This window comes from Anthonomus grandis, chromosome 1 (genome assembly GCF_022605725.1).
Source record: "Anthonomus grandis grandis chromosome 1, icAntGran1.3, whole genome shotgun sequence".
Taxonomy (NCBI): domain Eukaryota; kingdom Metazoa; phylum Arthropoda; class Insecta; order Coleoptera; family Curculionidae; genus Anthonomus; species Anthonomus grandis.
In genome coordinates, this window is record NC_065546.1 from 46,306,972 (window position 1) to 46,328,697 (window position 21,726).

A 21,726-nucleotide genomic window follows, 5' to 3' on the forward strand; every position below is an offset into this window, starting at 1 on the left:
AACCGGCAATACAGTTTGTAGACCTCAGGGCTTAGGCTATTTAACCACAAACCTTGTGAAATACAATAACTTTTTAGTAAAATTTATTTGAACTACTTCCTGCATATTAAATTTTTTATTTAATCTTTCTCTTTCAATAAATAAATTCTTACAAAAGCAAATTATTTATTTGACAATTCCTATTTTTTATTATTACAGCTTTACTTATTAAAATGTTCATTTTAGTTTAAAAAAAAATCTAGTTTATTAATTTTCTATTAACCACTTTACATTAATTTTCTCCGGATCAAAATTAAAAGGAGGTTAAAGTTTTTAAATCCTCTAATGTGATATACAGTTAAAACAGTTAGTATCGGAGAGTACATTCTAAATTATTAAAAAAAAACATAAAAATTCAGTTCATTTCAGATTATGCTTTTAACTCTATGTACTTTTCTGGAATTATTGATGATCACCTCTTACAAACAGCACTATAAATAAACAATCATTATGAAATAGTCAACAATAGAGAAATATAATTTTTTTTTGTTTTTCTTTATCATCCCGGAGCTCATTTCGCGTGTTTTCTCAAGACGTCACTTGGTAATATTCCCACGATTTTTCACCAAGGTTTCCGTTTACGGGTATCGAAAAAAGAAATAAAGTATTTTTATAGAACACGGATGAGTTTTTAATAAAGACGGACAAAAACAACAGCATGAATATAAGCCGGACGGCCTTAGCACATTTTCTGTTTCATTAATAAGGTAAACAACGAGAAACTGAATGGTCCATACTGTTTTAAAGTAAAATTTTCCAGGATTAAGTAAGGAATGACATAACAAATACAAATTTTAACACAAGATTTATTTTAGTTCGGTTCATTACAGGTTGTCCAAGGCGCATATTCGTATCGAACGTACCTTATTGCATATCGTAATTAACCGAAACAATACGAACTAGCGCACGTATCGGACGAGCGACATTACACCGATATGTGCAATATCATATCAATCGACAACTGTCATATCAGCACGAAATGACCGTTAATCGTTAACGGTCATTTCGTGCAATATTATTATGACAGTCAGTAAAATTAGTTTGTCCTTTGTATTCTTTGAGTAAAGTCCTAAGTGAGTATATGAAAATGCCGATTTATCCAGATAGTGATGATTATTATCAATCAAATGACGATCATATTCTAAGAACTAAATTTAATTCTGAGGAGGAAATAAATGTAAGTATTTAGATTAGAATAATTTAATGGCAGTGACGTACTAAATTTATCCAAAAACGTCATATAGGACAAAATTCCACGGTTCTTTCGCGGTTTTCAATTTCTTGAAAAATTTACGCCGTATGGTCTCCTGTATAAAGTTGTTTTCAGATAAATTTAATACGTCACTGCCAATAATTTTGATCACAGACTATAGATGTCAGCTTAATAATGGCTTTAAAACTAGATTTACGTTTATTGCTTTTAAACATTATGTTTAATACCTTTGGCAGTATAAAGTAAAATATTGCACTTAAAACCTCTTTTTCTTAAATGAAGAAAGCAAAAGACGAAAACACTCCAAATTTGTTAAACACTAAGTATATGGAACTTAGAAATGAAGGGATGAGTTAGAGGTTTGAAATGCGAGTGAATGAAAAAACAATACAATAGCAGCAAAAAATATAGTGCTGATTATATATGATCTAAAATAACATTATGCCGAAATATACAGGGACGAAAATATTGCTTGACATTAAAAAGTGTAAAAATTGGGCACACCTCATTTTAAAGCTATTTGAATATACATTACAAAGAAAATATTTTTAGCCCTCTAAAAGTTACCCCCTTAATTAAAAAAATATTAAATGTAAATTTCTAACTTATAGTACCTCGTTTTAAAGCTAAATGAATATGAAATACTAATTATTATATTTAGAGTGAGGGCAGTTTTGGCTAAACAAATTTACTTAATTTTTTTTAATATTCGAACTAGTAGATATTTAAATCAAAATTGGTACAACTCCTTCAAAAGTTATTGATAGAACGCATAGATAGATGCGCGTGTAAATAAATAAATAGACAGACCGACAGATACAATTTTTTTTTTCAGACTGATTTTTTTTTAGCTCAAAATAGGTTTTGCTTATTTAGAAACATTTTTAGTAGATTTAAACAATAGAAAAATTTAGAATTTTATTTTATCTATACAAGGCTTTCCCTCATTTCACGATGTGGAAGCAAAAGGGCATGTTTCAAAAATAATTCGATAATTTAAAGACAGTTGAAATCTTTTAACAGCTTATAAACCAGCTTAGGAGATCAAAAAAGTTGTCTAAAAAAATATTAAAAGTAATAAACACAATGTTAATTGGATCCAAAAAAACTTCAACAGATATTTATTTGTCCAGAGACGGGTGAACTCATATTTGCGATTTTGGAGTTACTTGCACCTACGTCTATAAACCAAAAGGGACAAAAAGTGGCAGCCAAATTTGGTATGGAAAAGAAGGGATCATAAATAACAAATTAAAATAAAAATAACAAAGGTTATTTATTTATTTGGGACAGCCTATGACAAAATAGTTTTTGGTCCATCATATGTTTTTAATAAAAAATATATTAATTTCTATCATTTTTTTAAATGAAAAACTAAAAATTGTGTATTTTTTTATGACGTGATAAGTCTAATTTTCCATCTTTTCAAAGTGCAAACAATTGTTAAATATATTAAGACGTGTCGGATTAAACGCCTCTGAAAGTGTGTTCCTTTTAGATATAAAATAAATTTAAAAAGTAATAAATTTATAGTTTGCAAAACAAATTATCCAAAAGAAAATTGAAAAATAAAATTATGTGTTTTAAAGTTAAAAAAAAGAATCTGTTTTTTGAAATTAATCAAATTTTCTATATTTATTGAATTTGAATTTAGGTATTTTTTCCATAGGACTCAACTACTGTGCGGCACCAGATACGAAAAAATATCAAGAAGACAATTTTATTTAGAATTAAATGCACTACTTAGAAATGACCATGTAAAACTTAAAACAGGGCCGTGCTATTTTTTTAGCCAAATTAATATTATTAAATGCCACTCTATATTAGCTACTGATGGCTAGAGTGACAGTTATTTACGCTTATGTATATTACGCTAGTATTTTTTGTACCAATTTTAATTTCAATATTTTTATTAGTTCGAATATTAAAAAATAAACACGCAATTTTCCGGAAATTTTGACGCCCTGCATTTAAAACATAAAAGTTTTTCAATTTCAAAAAAATTTCAAACATTCATGTTTATACATCTTAGATACCTTTAAATTACTTTTTCTAAACACTATTCAAATTTTTATGAAAAAATCTGGGACAGGAAAAAAATACACAGGGTTATTTTTAATTTAATTTTAGGGATGGGTTTCCAAATTATGTGAACTAAACAAGATTACATGGTCTATAACAAGGACTCTGAGAACACCTGTGGATAAGGCCAGAAAACATGTTTTCAGGAGATAATATCAGTGCCATTTTAAAACCATCGTTCACAATTTGAATTAATCTAGAAAGCGACCCTACCCATCTAGAAATATAGACTGTCCAGCCCAAATGATTGTAACAATTTGCCATATTTCAAAACGAAAATCTCGTGCAAAATGTCCTGACAACCTTGTAAGCGAATTGCCCTGTATTACTGAGTTTAAATTTAAACATAACCACACAATCGAAAGCGCTGCTGCATAAATTAAAAGATCAATAGGCAAAGACACCAAAACAGAAATTGTAGAATATTTTGAACGAGGACATTCTGCAGCATCAGCTTACCATAGCTTCTGTTTAAAAAAGATGGAAGAATTTGGTGAAAAATATGATAGTTTATCTTCAGATCGTTATTACTGTCCCAAAAAAAGTGATTTCGAAAATTTTGGAGGCGACATTTTAAATCTACCTATGGGGAGAGAGCTAGTGTAAATATGTTAGTAAAACTGGAGGAAAATTTAAGTAAATTGATAGGAGTTTCTTACAAGATTAGTCAAATTGGAGATTATTACGCGGTATCATTTTGTACAACAATAATGAAAAGAGCATGTGAGAAAATTTGGCAGGCATCCGAAATTTTATTTGTCGAGCAGTAATTGTGATGTTCAAAATCATAAGATTTACTTCTTTGCTACACATTCCGTTGCTGGAGGTATACCATTAGGATGCATCATATCTACGAGTCAAAAAGAAGAAGTATTTGACGTAGCTGTTAGCAAAATTTGATTGACATTAATCCAATTATTATTCAGAAAGGGGCAGCTAACTCGTGAATCAGATACAAACAACTTCATCGAAGTAATGTTCCGACTATTTAAGGACATTCCTCTTGCGTTGAACGTACCAAAGCGTACAATTTGCCACAACTTACTGATTTTGTAATTAGTGACTTTGAAAGCTATTACAAGCAAAGAATATTGGACCTGATTTTTAATAAGATAAACAGCGCCAGTATTAAAAGGATTTATCTATCACATACAGATATGAATCTAAAACAAGTAGAGCAATTAAGTGATATATGCAGTTTAAAGTACAAAGCAATACCACGTCGGAGGAGTATTTTGTTGATATCAGTGTTGGGATGTGTAGTTGTTATGTTGAAGAGAATGGCAAAATCTGTAAGCATCAGTCTTTTATTATTATTCACTTTGGATTTGAAAGTGTACGCAACTATCTTTCCGAAGAAAACAAGCTATTATTATATGAAGTTGCTACTGGAACTGAACCTCAAAAATAACTTTTTTTGCCATTACCACTTACAAAAGTTTTAACAGAAAGTAACCCGATAACTCACAGTAAAAAAATCACACGCACAAACAAATATGGAACTAATCTTCCTGAATTAGCAGTCGAGAATCCAGAGGAAAATAAATTAAACATCGAGGAAACTATATAGAATGCCCAAGAAAATTGGTCTAAATTTATTAAAAAATTTGATGATGATGTAATGGAAGGACTAAAGGACGACCCCCGTGGTTTCTCCGCAGCAATAAATTCATGCGCAGCATCATATAATAAAAATATTACAACGTCGTCAAATCTAATAAGTGGACTTCTTCAAATGTTTAAAAATCAAAAATATAATACACAAAAATAGTTTCGAAAAACCCAAAGAAAAGGGAAAAAATAAGTGTCCAGCCCACGTCTGTCGCTAGAAAAAAAACGTTAGCAAGTGGTAAAAGGCGATGCCAAGCTGGGAGAAAAACGGAAAGTATTACAAAGAAAAGAAGCAAAGCATCTTATTCGTTAAATTCATGCGTAGATTTAAATATTAATTTAGGGGATAACAAATTTTCAAAGTAATTTATTGTAATGAACATTTTTTTTTACTTTATAAAAGAATTTATATTTTATTTTTTATTATCATAATATAAATATTATAATTAAAACTTTGTGTTATTTTCCTAATTTCAGTTTTATTTAACAAGTCCTAATTTCATAAGGACTAACATGCGAACTTACTAGTCGTATCGAACAACTGATATTGCACACTCTTGTGCAATAACGCGCGTTGAATACGTGTTTTCGTTCGGCAATTTCCAGCAGTGTAAAACACACGTATCTATCCACAACGTATCTTACGTTCGATACGGATATGCGTCCGGGACAACACACTCCACCTTGAACACCTTGAAAAATAAATTGTTTTGTCAAAAACCACAAACCACGTCAAATTTAATATTAAGGGTGAGATTTATTGACAGAAATTGCGTTTCTCTGACGTCATCCGCTCACCTCCCTCCAGTGCCCCCATGTTAATTTTTTTAATTGGGATTAGGAATCGAATGATACCTTGAATAAAAGGTAATTTTATTTTCTAAATAGCCCTATGTTTATTTATTTATTTTATCAATTCGCTCTCAAGAAATATAAATAAATGAGAATAAAGTATCTAATACCCATTTTGTTAAATGCTGAAAATGATCTCTGTTGACCTTCAATACAATTGTTGTTCAAAACGTTTGCGCAGATTAGCGAACAGTTCAGGCGTTATTAACTAATATAAAATTTTAATTCGAAGATTGAAGGGACACAAAGTCAAATGGTCTCAGAATATGTTTATTTTAAAAAAAAACTATTACACGTGCTTCGCCCTAAGGCATTATCAGATCTAAAAGTAGAAAGTAACCCTAGTATAAAAAACAACAATGCATAAACACGAATTACAATATTGAGATACGACTTACCAGTAAAGCTATTAGTTTAACACCACAAACATTTAATAATTCATAAGTAATTCGAAAATCTTCAAGGCAGTCAGGTTTTATAGCAAAGGCTCTCGTTTTTAGATTACCCTATAAAAAAATCCAAAGGGGTAAGATCGGGAGATCTAGCAGGCCATTCTACGGTACCTCTCTGGCCAATCTATTATCCAGGAATAACGTCTTTCAAAAAATGAAGAACGGGAGCAGGGTAATGTGGTGGTGCATCTTGTTGAAACATCAGCTCATTTTCTAGGGATTGATGACATCCTGCAGAAATTCCAAGTAATTTTCAGCATTAAGATTTCTATTATTATTATCGCAATCTATATGCTTGGTATATAATAGTATCGGAATAAGACTTAAAATAAATAAATATATAAATAAAAAATATTTCTTAATAACTGTGCCCGTTAATATTAAATTTGACGTGTTTGGCCGTTTTGGCTGAACAATTTATTTTTCCACATTTTCAGGATGGACTGTTTTGTCTCGGACAACCTGTATGTCTTAAATATTAAAAAGTCCCATTTTTTTTTTGCTTTAAAGACTTATATATTAATACCCTCCTAGAGAGGTCCCTTAGTAACGTTTGGAAAATATAAAATCTTTATTAAAATCAAAATGCCAACCCGTCCATTTAAATTATGCCTCAATATTATAAAAGCGTAAACTCCCATAAGGATTTTAATTTTATGCGGTATATACTGTAAATAATTTAAAAGTAAATTTAGATACTTGATGAGACTCAGTTGGCACTAACCAAATATGACGTTACTAAATAAATATAAAAGTAGAAAGTAACCCTAGTATAAAAAACAACAATGCATAAACACGAATTACAATATTGAGATACGACTTACCAGTAAAGCTATTAGTTTAACACCACAAACATTTAATAATTCATAAGTAATTCGAAAATCTTCAAGGCAGTCAGGTTTTATAGCAAAGGCTCTCGTTTTTAGATTACCCTATAAAAAAATCCAAAGGGGTAAGATCGGGAGATCTAGCAGGCCATTCTACGGTACCTCTCTGGCCAATCTATTATCCAGGAATAACGTCTTTCAAAAAATGAAGAACGGGAGCAGGGTAATGTGGTGGTGCATCTTGTTGAAACATCAGCTCATTTTCTAGGGATTGATGACATCCTGCAGAAATTCCAAGTAATTTTCAGCATTAAGATTTCTATTATTATTATCGCAATCTATATGCTTGGTATATAATAGTATCGAAATAAGACTTAAAATAAATAAATATATAAATAAAAAATATTTCTTAATAACTGTGCCCGTTAATATTAAATTTGACGTGTTTGGCCGTTTTGGCTGAACAATTTATTTTTCCACATTTTCAGGATGGACTGTTTTGTCTCGGACAACCTGTATGTCTTAAATATTAAAAAGTCCCATTTTTTTTTTGCTTTAAAGACTTATATATTAATACCCTCCTAGAGAGGTCCCTTAGTAACGTTTGGAAAATATAAAATCTTTATTAAAATCAAAATGCCAACCCGTCCATTTAAATTATGCCTCAATATTATAAAAGCGTAAACTCCCATAAGGATTTTAATTTTATGCGGTATATACTGTAAATAATTTAAAAGTAAATTTAGATACTTGATGAGACTCAGTTGGCACTAACCAAATATGACGTTACTAAATAAATATAATATTCTGTTATATGCGAGGGAGAATTTTTAGTATATTAGTTAAAACTGGAAAGCAAATTTAATTGTTTGGAGAATAATATTTAGTCAATGTTCTAGGAACGTTCTTCTAGTAAAACGTAATTTGTAATTTTGCATTTTTTGTTTTGATATAAAAAAATATACTTATTACAACTATTCAGCTCAATATATTAATAAAGTTGGGATTAATTTTATCTCATAAGCTAATTGAGAAAATAACAGTGTTAAAAAACTGCAACAAAAATTAGCAATAATAATAAAAGACGTAACTCATAGATAACACATGGTTTAATGAAGTGAGTTAGTACAAAGAAGGAATTATATCTTGATTTCAAGAATTTTTTTGATGCTATTGAAAAGGAAACTAGGTAGAAGGACTACAAAAGGTATTTGGCAAAACTTATATTAAACACGAAAACAAGATATTATAAACTATGTAACTTGAGTGTAACTTAGGTTAACACTAAGCATGTGAAATTAAGCAACCTTTAAGTCTCATAAATTTACCGTGGTACAATAAATAGCCCACAAATGATGGTGATATTATAGAATTATTAAAAACACTTAAACTAAACAAAGAGCCAGTTATTAATAGCAAAAAAGCAAAGCATATACAGCTGGTTACTTCCCATATGAAAAAACGCTTAGTGTATATATTTAATCAAATAGTTTTTAAACGGGTAATTATCCACAGCTGTTTAAACTGGCCTGGGAAAGCCATTATATATAAAAAAGGGGATAAACAATCAACCTGTAATTATCACCCAATTACCTTTATTTAATGTTATATCGAAAAACAATTTGGTTTAAAATTAAAGACTTCGGTCAAAGATGCAATTATTTTCCTCACCAATCAATAATATTGTAGTTTAGATAATAATAAAAAAATTGTGTTTTTCGCACGCGATTTTAATACTGTTAAGCACTATTATAAATTTACGGTTAATATTGGTTTGCTTTTTATATCTTTTGTTTAAATGTTGTTGCATTGTCTAAGTATAACACCTGGAATCCTCGTCTGGCAAAAATCTCCTTAATGCTCGGATACAACTCTCTGTTGACAGGTCTACTACAAGTTCCAAAAAATCGAACAATTGCACATGTACCAAGCATTATATATACTTTACTCTTTTATTCATCAATAGTAGTTATATACGAAGGTTCTGCAAAAAAAAATCGGTACCAGTAGTTCTAAATGGATTTGCCACGTTAAGACGGTCTTTAGGAAAAGGAACAAATTACTGTATTTCTGCTTTTCCCTTCAATTTTTTGCATACCACGCACTTAGTTATTATGTGTTTTATCCTTTGTCTTTCTTTAATCATCCAAAAGGTTTTACACAATTCTGCTAATGTAGCGTTAACACCAGAATGCTCTGTAGGAGCATGAAAACTTCTTGAAACCAAATATTCTAAGTGAGATTTTTTTGGTAATAATACTGGATGTCTGGCATTGTATGATAATGGTGGTTCCTGCAAACATCCCTCAACTCTTAAGATTCCATCATCATCTAGATGCCAGACCCAATATTTTTGAAGTTGTATGAATAGATCTATTATTCTCTATAGCTTGAATGTCATTTTCAAATTCAAGCCATTGATTATGTTAAATCCAATATTTTAACGCACGTTTTAATACTTCAGCAGTCGTTTTACCTTTTTTACCTCCACTCTCGTTTTCAGATTCGATACGAAACGTTTCACATAAGCTGTCACTCTTAAAAGTCGTTCAACTACTGTAATCTTCAATTTTTATTTTAGCTGAAGTATAATTTTCATCATTAATTAATCTCCTGAATACTTTAACGGTACTATATGATTTTCATAGATTCATTGATGCCTTGACGATATATCCCGTGAACGAATATTTGTTTAGCTTATTCTATTGAATTGCACGATAAAACCAACGTAAAACGATTGCCTGAAAATATCGCAAATACTTTTGTAATTTTTTGGGTTGACTTAACAAATGTTTATTCAAAGTGGCACCTAATAAACATGGACTGCATGCTACTCCGGAAGTAATCCTTTTCATTCGATATTCAACAATGTTCGGTAATATATTGGTATCCATTTCTAGAGGTTCTGAAAACCATAAAAATCTATGAGAATCTCGTTCCTTTTCTGCTGGCACAATTTGTAAAAAGGGCTTTTCAATATTAGCCTTTAATCCGATATTACCAATCCTAAAATTAAACAACACTCGAAGGAACAATCTTACTATCCATATAATTAAAAAGTATAACCAGAAAAAAAATTATGACATTTTTATCTGTGCTGACCACTAATTTTAATCGACCCTGTATACATTTTAGCACAAAGTGTTATAAAATCACATAGTAACAATGACAGTAGTATACGATAAATATTTCAATAAATAAAGACCAGGAGTTTCAAATATATTAACAAAAAACCATCTTCAATAGAAATTATAAAACACCCTGTAATATGAAAACGATTCACTTTTTAAGATTTCTGTATGTGAAGTTTCTGTCTTATTTTTAGACAAAAAAGTAATTTCGGGATACCCTGTATATGATAAGAGATTTTCATCAGGTTTTAATAAAGACATTTAGATTGAAAATGGTATCCTATTATTTAAAAATGAACTTTAGTTCCAATAAATTGATGAATTTTGATATAATAATGTTGCCATGAATTGTCTTTAAATAATTAAAATTCAGATACTGAAATATAGTAGAATTACGTAGTGCGTTTAGGGCACCAATAAGAGTAAGAATTTTATCATGTCGCAATTCTGGGATTATGAGTATTATAAATGCATGTAGGTAACGTAGGCTACTACACGAATCGCCATTACGGGACAATGCGTAATCGTCAATTCCCTAACCTGTATAATATAAATTAAAAATATAAATCAAAGGAATATGATATAAATCTAATGAATTTTACATAAAATAATGACGATTCTCTACAGTGCGATCGCAAAGATAATACGCTATATAAAAGTTCGATCGAAAAGTCGCTTAAATTTAAATTCTTAGGTAAGATTGAACTACATAAGAAGTTACTTGTTTATAAACCTGCACTAATTTTGGTTGTTTTATTTCAATCTCTCTTTAGGGGACGATTCCTGCAAGTTGAACCTTACCTTTGCATCATAAGCTGTACCAGTGGCATATAAAATTAAAAAGAAAATTCCTTTTTTGCTGCAATATAAATCAATCGCAAATCACGTGCTTAGCAACTTATCCACGTCATTCCGCGGCGTTGCACGAACATTCTCCGTTACAACCCAGACATTCTTCCATATATTAATTAACACCTGTAGCTATTAGCGTCTGCCGACGCTATACGAACCTTAAAACCGCGCTAGATTAACATGTGCTCGTAAGGAAAAATTACTTCCTTCCGCCACGAACCTTTAAAAAGTGTGTGCTAAAGCTTAACGACTTTCCAGGCTATAAATTTACTGTTCTTATGATGATTTACATTTTGATTTGCTTTTCTTTGTTGTGCACACGAGAATATATTTATTTTGTTAATTGGAGTTTCTTTATTAATGCTTCTCATTACTTATAGTGAACGAAATTGAGATGAGTGCTATTTTAAAACTTGATTCGTCCATAGTAAAATTTTACAATTGAATGATGTTGGGACTATTTCATCATTTTCAGACGTTTGTTTGTTGCCCAAAAAAAAATTACAAAAATACTAATTGAAGTAAATAAATACAGTTACACTACTGAAAGGCGTTTTAATCACATTTCTATGAATCTTCTACAAATGAGAAGTCCCTGGGTTCTGTTGAGGCGTGCCAATATTAAAACATAAATTTAATAGTAAATATAGTTAATTTATAATAAATAGTCACTGAGAAAGGGATAGGGTAAACAAAGGAAAGCGACAGAGACGTGGCATATTAATATTAATATTTATTATGTATGTTTATATATATTTTTACACTGACATTAGTTATACTTGATTTAATAAAAATAATTTTATATTCATTTAAAGTATTTTTCAGAGAATATTGGTTCATTTATTTAGATCATTATTTCAAATTTGTTAATTAGATGTGCTATGAAGTACGAAAACGACCTTTTAAAGTATTCTTTGTTATGTTAGGGAATTGTTAATAAATTTGTACGCCTCATGTTAATGTTATGCACATATGTTGGGTATTGTGGTGATTTCTTACTTTTTTAATATGTCGCCGCACTCTTTAATCGCAAAACATCTAGTCATGAAAGTGTTACTTATTTAACTGCTATTGAAATAACTATTTTATTATCAAGAAGTTGATGTATGAATACTTAAAAAAAAGAATAAAAAGTGTTTAGAGAGGTTTTTTGCATTTTGATTTTCAGTACCTTAATTTTAAAGGCCTTTTAGGGTTTTAAGAAACGCAATATTTAAAGAATAGGTCAGTAGAAGCATCACTAAAATGTCGTCAGTAAAAACGTCTTTAAATGGCCAATAATAGACGTGCAATTTACATTTTTCTTGTAAAACGGTGACACAGTAATTTAAAAAAGCAACTGGAAAACAATTTGACGATATTTTGAGTTTTACAGGTACTTGCAGGTAGAAAAAATATTTGTTAATAATTTACAGTGATACCAAAACATGTAAGAGTTATAGGTATTTGCTTTATCATATTTTAATTAATTTTTCTAACATACTATCTAGTATAAATGAGAAGCGAAACGATGAACTTGTATTTATTTTCTTTGATCTGAGCGGCATAGTCCGAACATTTAAGAATTTTAATGTGCAATATATTCAAACAATATTTTCTAAATCTGTAAATCTTATTATTGCTTTAAAAAAATTACTCTTCACTATAATTTAAATTTCAAACAACTTTATACCCACACTACAGGAACTAATTCCTTTTTATCTGCTCAAAGGCTTTAGAATATTGGACAACCACATTTTTGAAATATGTATAAAGTACAAAAAATACATATACTTCAATTAAAAAATATGGATAAAGACACTTTAGTCCTTAGCCATAATTTTCAAGATAATAGAACGACATTGAGGTTTAACCACCTTGATGGTAATTGAGGAATTGAAGCAATTTTTTTTTCAAATGTGAAAATACCTTATTGTCAAAGAACTAAAAAATGAGTTGAATATTGACTGCAACAGGAATCTAAATAAAAATTTGATATATTCTCAGCAAGATGGTGTACCGCCGTACTAAGTTCTGCTTGTCCGTCAATTTCTCAATTAAGCTTTTCCAAATCAGTGAATTGAGTGAAGAGATTTAATAGAATACGGCAGATCTAAATCCCGTTGACATTTATCTCTGGAGCTATTTAAAAACTGCTGTCTTTAAAACAGAACCTGCCTCAGTAGAAGATCTTCTGCAACGCATTATTGGAGAATACACCTCTATTGCTCAATTAATGCAGCTCAATCGATATTTAATGCTGTTTACAATGGTATGTCACATGATGGGGGTTCCCATTTCACATATCAAAGTGAGGTTAGCCGGTTATTGATATTACTTTGTCAAATATAATATTAGACGTTTCCCTGTATATCTAGATTGATGTATTTGTTTAACCCTACAATAAACGCGTCGGGTCTAATACACCCAGACAAAAATATTTGTTTCTGTAATTCTGAAAAAAAGCGCGCCAATTAGTGCGCGCTCTAGTACCTTTAGTGCTGCACCGCTACGCACAGTAGTTTTGGCACTTGACTGAGTGAGAAACAACAATTTTATAGTTAATTTCGGTCTCGCAGACCCAACGCGTTCCTTTTGGTAAGTATTATTTTTATTAATTATTTTGGTTTATTTTAAGATTTGTTTGTTTTTACAGAAAAATGGATCCCTATGAAAATGAGGTACAAAAATTGACCCAACTTTATGAAGAAGTTCCATCCGATCCTGAAAATTATTCAGATTTTGAGGCTTCAGAAGCGGATCTACAGTATGAAATCTTCAGTGATCACCAGTCTGATAGCGAGCAGGAGATAGAGGAAGATGAACTTATTGAAGAACCACTTGATCAACCGAGAGTAGATGGACGTAGTCATTTACAATTAAGTTCAAAAGACGGAATGAAGTGGAATAAAACATGCTTTCCTAAAAATGTCAGAACGCGGCAAGAAAACATAATTGTAAGATTACCCGGAGTAATTGGCCCAGCTCAAAATGCGCAAACTCCATTCGAAACGTGGCAGCTTTTTTTCGACGATGATATCGTTATGGATTTAGTAAACAGCACAAACATATATATTGAAAGTATCTCTCAGCGATTCAAAAATAAATCTGATGTACGGCCGACAGATGTAATTGAGATGCGCGCACTAATTGGTCTACTTTATCTAGCTGGAGTTTACCATGGAGGAAGGACATCAATTTAATTTTTAAATTTTGGTCGAGGGATGGTACAGGAGTGGAAATTTTTCCAGCAACAATGGCTCTAAGAAGATTTCGTTTTTTACTAAGGTGTTTGCGAATGGATGATATACATACAAGGGAAGAGCGTAAAAGTGAAGACAACCTAGCTCCAATTCGAAAAGTTTTTGAAGCAGTGGTGCAAAATTGCCAAAAACATTACTCTGTGGGAAAACATACAACAATCGACGAAATGCTGTGGGCTTTTAGGGGCCGATGTCGTTTTAGGATGCATATACCCAATAAGCCGGCCCGATATGGACTCAAAGTATTGTCACTGACAGACCCAAAGTCTTTTTATACTCTAAATATGGAAATGTATTGTGGCAAACAACCTGCTATATTCAGTAAGTAATAACGCTTCCGATGTAGTTGAAAGGCTGTGCCTACCAATATCGAAATCCCGAAGGAACGTGACAATGGATAATTGGTTCACCTCGGTTGAAGTGGCCAACAGATTACTAAATAATTATCAGTTAACCATAGTGGGCACCCTTGGGAAAAATAAGCGTCAAATTCCAAAAGAGTTTTTTACCGTACGACCAGAAAAGTCAAGTATGTTTGGCTTTACTATAAAGATTTGACTATTGTATCGTATATCCCAAAAAAAAAACAAGCAGGTGATATTGCTATCGACGTTACATCATGACGATTCCATTAATGTTTTATCTGGAGCAGTCAAGCCAGAAATCATTACTTTTTATAATTCTACCAAATGTGAAGTCGATACTGTCGACCAAATTACCGCAAAGTATAATGTTGCTAGAAATACGCGTAGATGGCCCATGGTAGTCTTGTATATGCTGCTCAATGTTACTGGTGTTAACGCTCTTGTTATATATAGAAACAATAATATTAATAAAAGCAGCATTGATAGAAGAATTTTTTTGAAACAACTTGGTATGGAGCTCATATTGGACTACATGAAGAGTCAAGGTTAAGCGAGGTTACAATACTTGCCACATGAAATTCGACAACTTGCTGCGAGGATTAGTAGTACTGAGTTGGTGGAAGTTGTCGAAAACGTTCAAAATTAGAAGTTTACTAAGTACGTTAACTAAGTAGAATATTGCGATTATTTTCGCAATATTCTACGCGAATATATTAGAATATTACCTTTTGTTTGTTTTATTAATATCTCTAACAAAAAAAATAATTTTTGGATGTACTTACAAAAATGTAGTTTTTTTCCTTTATTAGATCCTATATTCCTATATTAGCCCCAACGCGTTCCTTAGTGGTAGATTTTTTAAGACGCGTTTCCTCGATGGTTAAGAAGGTATTAAGGCTGGTTTGTTTTGAAATAAAACCACTGTATATTTTAAGTGTACGCTTCTAATTTCATTTTGACTTAATCTTCAAGAGTTTTGTAGCAATAATCAGATAAAATGACCCAAGAGTATTAATCATTTTAGGCGAAATATTCAGAAGATATTTGCTTTCCGGTTTAGGGGATTTACGACTAAAATTATATTAATTTGGCAATTATTCGATTGGCTTATACCGTCTCAATTAAAGATTGTGGCTTTAAATCAATCAAAGAAAATAGATTATCATTGCCAAGAACTATAGTATACAGTCTTAAATTAAAGAAGATGCGGAATTATATTAAAATTATTTGATGCTCACATCAGGTATATGTGACGGATTGTATTAATATAATTCAGATGTAAAATAAATCAAAAAGTATATCCTTATATTTGCATCGATTAAAAATGCGGTTGTAGAAGACTTGTACATTAACTGGTACTGCTTAATAAAATTCAAATGGCGATCCACCTTGGTATAAACACCTGGATATTCACCACATTTCACACCCCAAGAAACAATTCCATGCTGAACATTTCCACAAAGTAATGGACCGCCAGAGTCTCCTTGACAAGCATCTTTTCCGATTTTGGAATAGGTGCACAATGTTTTAGGTTGTAATTTAGGGTAATAGAGGCTGCATTCTGTAAATGATATTAAGGGAATAGAAGCACATTGCAATACAGTTTCCGTATAGAAAGACTTGGGTTTATAATAAGTATTGCCATATCCCATTACAAGACCCTGATTACACGGTGGGTTATCATTACTACTATCCCTATATGGTAGAGTCACATACTCCACATGCCTTGATTTCACTTCTTTTTTTAACAGTATTAGACCTATGTCATTTATTACGCCTATCTTATTATAACCGGGATGACAAAATGGTGTACCTTGTACCACGTCGCTTGGTATAAAGTCCATTTGATATCTGATTCCATACATTTTAGTTCGGTTTATACAATGAGCTGCAGTAAGAACCCAATAAGGACTTATTAGTGTTCCTCCACAACACTGATACCATGAAAATATACCATGCTTTCTGTAAACTGCCACCATAAATTTATACTTTTCTGTAGAACAGACGTATCCGTTCACAATACGGTAGTCATTAGTCATTTCTTTTTTGTTAATAATATTTCTCACATTATTCACTTTTTCATCTTGCTCTGCCATAATCGGCTTATGGATACATAACAGGAAATTTGTTGCTATTAGGAAAATAAGTAACGTTACTTTGTACATTTTGTGTAGTTTGGTTGACACAATAATTTAAACATCAACTTAGAGTCAGTTTGACAACATTGAGTTCAGGTTTTAGTTTTTCCTTCTAACACGACTGATGTAAAGGAATTATTAATAATATTATGCAAATTCTTTAAAAGCAAAGTAGGTTACATTTTATTTCTTATAAACATTAATAGTTGGTTGCAATAATTAGTCGACCTAGTATAGCTATTTGCAAAATAAGCTATATCGCGGCTGGTGTCTAATTAGTTTTAGATGGGGAATCTTCAATGTTTTACTTGCCCTAAGTACCCGGCTATTACATGGCGACCCTTGGCCAGTCGAATTATGGAGAAATAATAAGTTTTGTTGAAGAAAAGATTATTCTGGGCCCGATTAAAACTAAAGTGTTTCTTTTTTTACTAATTTTTCCAAATATATTGCAATGTACTGGCGATAAGCAAATCAGCAAAATGAGGCAAAGCAAATCCACTCACTAAGATTTGACAGAAAATGGGGTAGTCAATTCAAACTTTGTAGTGCAGGAGCAAGACTACAACATTACAAAGGACGTCAAAGCAATTTTGTTCATAATGGTTATTTTGCTTATTGTGATGGTGATCATAAAGTCCTTTCAAATGTACAAGAAGCATATTAGGAAGCAGATAACTCGTGAGCTTGCTGTTTCTACGATTAACTTGGCCCAGTTAAGAACAGATGCTGCCGCTTCAAACCCTATTATTAACCTTAACCAGCCCATTGACAAACGACACGAGTTAGCCGCAATTTTTAGTGACTAAAATGACTTCCATGAATGACTGAAATTACTAGCGTCTAAACTAGTGCGCGTAAATCGAATGCAGCTATAGTAGTGCGGGTATACGAATGCAATTTTATTGGATAACCAACGATAATCTACTGAGTAAGCCTTAATTTTTAATTTTATTTTTATTCCTGTTTTTATAATTCTAGACGAGTGTGTCTAGTGATGCTTTATGTTTTTTTATTAATAATATTAATAATTCCTTTACACTGAAAAGACAGGATATCTTCGCTGTACGATACGCAAACGACATCAATTTACTAGCACGAGTGGGAAGCCATGTTCACGTGTGTTCAATTAGTGCGCTTGGAAGTAAAACTTCTTTAGCTGCATTCATATGTATACATAATAAACTCCTGGACAAAATTATCGCACCACTAATTATTTTGTCAAGATAATTTAAATAAAAATAAATATGAGTTAAAACAGTTATAATATCTTTTCTCGTATAAAAAGCAGAACTGGACAAAAACTATGTTTATGCTTTATCATGGAACATGCTGCTCGTGAGGAGTGAGAATACATACGCAGGAAAGTTTTCATAATTTGATACGAGGAATGCTGCGAAGACTTCAAGCGGTCATTGCAGCTAGAGGTGGCAATACACGTTATTAAGAATTCATTATGGGGGTCTATTGTTTTATTTTTGTATCAAAATTGAAGTTAGTGAAAATCGATGCTTTTCCATGTATTGAATGTAGTTACTTAAATCTCGTTTTGTTAAATAGAATATAATTGTTTTTGTTAATTAATAATGCATAGTTAACAATGCTTATAAGTTTGCTTATTTTTTTATCTTTATTAAAAAAAATCTCTAAAAATCAAGTGGTGCGATAATTTTGTCCAGAAGTTTATATGTATGTATATACTCTCTCTTGCTCCTACAGTAATATACGAACCGTAACTCTCTCTCTTTCTATCTCCACTAACTCATATCCTTTTTTCAGACCTTCGCTTCGCCCGATAACACTTTTCGTAACGCATTTGCCAGCTTACCCCCCAACTCAAGCGTGTGTTAAGAACTTTAAAAAAAGCAAAGAACTCTGAACGTTGTCGAGCCTTGTGCATGAGACAATGACTAAGGGTAAACTTCGCAAACACCACCCTAGTTGCATTTACAAAAAGGGGAAACCGGTATTATTAGTTATTACTTGGGACTCAGTAAGACTAAATATTTAGAATTGTTCCTGGATCAAAAGTGGTAATAATTAAAAGCTCAATGTTACCTTAATGTTTTAAATATCTACAACGCGCAAGTCATGCAGATGCCGTATCATCTTGAGCACCTTTTAAGCACCGTGCAGAGACGTAAAACGGAGTCAATAAAATGATAAAGATAATAGATAGCATAGGGGTACAGGAAAAACTTTTTAGTATCAGTATCTCATATCAAAGTGTCACAAAGAAGGTTTTAAAGTAATATTTTTAGCATGGACTGCAATGTTTTTACCAAATGGCCGCATAGTCCATAGTTAATTAAAAATATCTCTTAAACTTAGAGTCTATAGACTATGTCCATATATTATAAAGCTAAAAGTTGGTGCAATTCTAATGCCATTGAGCATTTTCGCGCAAAGCGAAAGCAAAGCGGCAAACCGGCAAGTCTTTCACATTAGCATCCGATTTAACTGTTGCCGGTCGTGAGTTCGTTCAAGATGGTGAAGGTTACTGAAACTTAATATATTTGCTGTGTTTAAGACGTAAAAGGCAAAATAAGAAACAAACGAAGTTATGGGTAAATCCTATTTTAAAAGTGAGATAAAGAAGCGAGACACCAAATTTAGAATGGCCATACCACCTGAAGAAATGCTTGCCGTGACAAGGTAAGTTTATTATAAACTGATAATACATGTAAAAAACTTAAAAATTGTATCATATTTTTAAAAACAAAACTTAACATTAGGTAACAGAAAAAAAATCAATCGATCGTTGAGTCAAACAATTATTTTGGTATTTTGTTAACTGATGTGTAGTTTTGAGGATATGAGTTGGGACACACATATTGTTTTTTATAATTTTATTGCTCTTTATAATTTTGATATTTATAATTCTTATCATTTTACTATTTATAATTTTGATAATTTGGATGTGAGTTAGGACTTATATATTGTTGGTCTTCCTTGATATGATATGAAGAATGAGACTGATAGGAGTTCGTGTAGCGGGATGCAGGTGAAGGCAGAGGAGGCACAGTAACTATATAACTTATACTGTTGAAGTTCCCGTACAAGCTTGTTGAAGTGAACCGCGATGATGTTTAATTTTCCTGATAGTTTGTAGAACTTCCATTTGAAGATCAAACATCTCATTTTCGTTCATATCTCGTACATATGGTAAAAAGGATAAAAGTAACATTTCTTGGTCGGTGTGCTGGTACTTGCGCGCTGCTTGAGTAGGAGATTCCTGTGACTTCTCCAATTTATTTAGTTGCTCCAAAATGTTGCCCTCTATATCTACTTGCGTTTGTTTTTGATTGTTCGACTTTTTCTTGTTCACATTAGGAATTGATGCAGATGTCTGCACGTCTGCACATATTCTGGGGAATTTTGTGTGGTTGATAACTGCGTCTAACTTCTTTTCGCTCCTTGACCACTTTTAGTTCGCAAAGACTTAACGATAACATAAGCGAATCTCTGATATTAGACCATTTGTGCATTATTAACTCCCCTGAAAAAAAATTTAATAATAAAGAACACAATAACCAATCATAATATAAACTTTTCTTTTGTTTTAGATATTTAGCTACAGGGTGCATGCTTACAGAATTGTACTACAATTATGAAATTGGGACATCTACATTACATACTACATCTACATAAACTACACTAATATAAATTATGTATGTGCTAAAATATGGGATATATTCCAAGAAGTTTATTGGAAATAAATGACAAGAGAAGACTGGGAGAAAGTTGCTGTTGAATTTGATAAAAAAAGCTAATTTTCCAATGTGTTTTGGTGCAATAGATGGGAAACACATCAGGATAGAAAATTTTCCCCATGCAGGATTCATGAATTAAAAAAAAATATACTATTTCATAGTACTTTTAGCAATCGTTGATGCGGATTACAATTTCTTATTCGTAGATATTGGAGCGTATGGTAAGGACTGCGATTCCTCTATTCTCCAAAACTGCATTTTGGAGAAGACTGATAAATGACGAACTTGATATCCCAGGGGCTAAACCAATATCTTCAGAATTTAATTTAAAAGTCTCTCACGTTTTTGTGGCGAAAAATGCATTTCCAATCAATAAGCATATTCTAAAAGACTTTTCTAATCATAATTTAAGTATAAAACAGCGTATGTTTAACTATAGACTACAAAGAGCTCGACGATATGTGGAATGCGCGTTTGGAATATTAACCAACAAAATGGAGAAACTTGTGTTGCATAACACAGTTTGTAAAAGAGATGGATACCGTACCGAAGATCTGATAATTGCCACTGGTTCCAGAATAGAAAAATTGCCTGCGACAACTACATGTAACAAAACGGGACAAGGGATACGTTCATTATTTGCTAATTATTTTGTTAGTAAGAATGGTCAGCTACCATGGCAGTTAAGAAAAATTTAACTTTTGTTTTCATTTTTTTAATACAAAAATGTATTTTCAAGAAATAAAATAAACATTAAGCATACCGTTCTTTTTCTTTTCGACCTGTGAATGTTGATCATAACCATCTTCTAAACACTGAAAAACTTCTTGCCAACTTTTATCTCTTAGTATTTTGTTCTTATTGTTTTCATTGTGCTTATCCCATAAACACGGTTTGGATTCTACAAGTTCTATTAAGGTCACAATATCGTATTTAAAACTTCCCATTATGACGTAAAAAATCGCAAAACTCAGAAGAATATTACAAACGATTTACACAAACTTATTACAGGAATTAAAGCAGGGCAAAGAGTATTCCAGATAGCTCTCTTCCTTTTAGTTCTAAAAGATGCCAATTCCCTGTAAATTAATATAAAGAAGGCTCAAGAACAAACCTTAGAACGGGTTGGTATTTATTTACCAGAACCAGTTTTCAGTCATAACCTCATACGTAGCTATGTCTCGTGCCCGATCATTTGGTCATCTAAGG

At 31.6% G+C, this 21,726-nt stretch overlaps 2 protein-coding genes across 2 annotated transcripts; both read right to left on the bottom strand.

Moving 5' to 3' along the window:
- Nucleotides 1-303: 303 nt before the first annotated feature.
- On the bottom strand, nucleotides 304-16,854 carry LOC126750623 (trypsin I-P1-like). Its single transcript, XM_050460280.1, has 6 exons — nucleotides 15,449-16,854; nucleotides 7,239-7,358; nucleotides 7,074-7,181; nucleotides 6,361-6,480; nucleotides 6,196-6,303; nucleotides 304-470 (listed from the first exon to the last, which is right to left on the bottom strand). Exon 1 carries the CDS (start codon nucleotides 16,829-16,831, stop codon nucleotides 15,929-15,931), a length of 903 nt encoding a protein of 300 aa, XP_050316237.1. The 5' UTR covers nucleotides 16,832-16,854; the 3' UTR covers nucleotides 304-470; nucleotides 6,196-6,303; nucleotides 6,361-6,480; nucleotides 7,074-7,181; nucleotides 7,239-7,358; nucleotides 15,449-15,928.
- Nucleotides 16,855-19,841: 2,987 nt separating this feature from the next.
- Nucleotides 19,842-21,464, bottom strand: LOC126734611 (uncharacterized). Its single transcript, XM_050438336.1, has 3 exons — nucleotides 21,281-21,464; nucleotides 20,209-20,303; nucleotides 19,842-20,153 (listed from the first exon to the last, which is right to left on the bottom strand). The coding sequence occupies exons 1-3, from the start codon at nucleotides 21,462-21,464 to the stop codon at nucleotides 19,842-19,844; spliced, it is 591 nt and encodes a 196-aa protein (XP_050294293.1).
- Nucleotides 21,465-21,726: the final 262 nt, after the last annotated feature.

What these genes read in the sequence shown, in the direction of transcription:
- LOC126750623 (XM_050460280.1), bottom strand. Translation starts at nt 16,831, where the DNA reads ATGTACAAAGTAACGTTACTTATTTTCCTAATAGCAACAAATTTCCTG.
- LOC126734611 (XM_050438336.1), bottom strand. Translation starts at nt 21,464, where the DNA reads ATGGGAAGTTTTAAATACGATATTGTGACCTTAATAGAACTTGTAGAA. An exon ending in GGTCGAAAAGAAAAAGAACG is followed by an intron (nt 20,304 to 21,280) that starts GTATGCTTAATG and finishes ATTTTTTTTCAG; the next exon opens with GGGAGTTAATAATGCACAAA. An exon ending in TGGTCAAGGAGCGAAAAGAA is followed by an intron (nt 20,154 to 20,208) that starts GTTAGACGCAGT and finishes GCAGACGTGCAG; the next exon opens with ACATCTGCATCAATTCCTAA.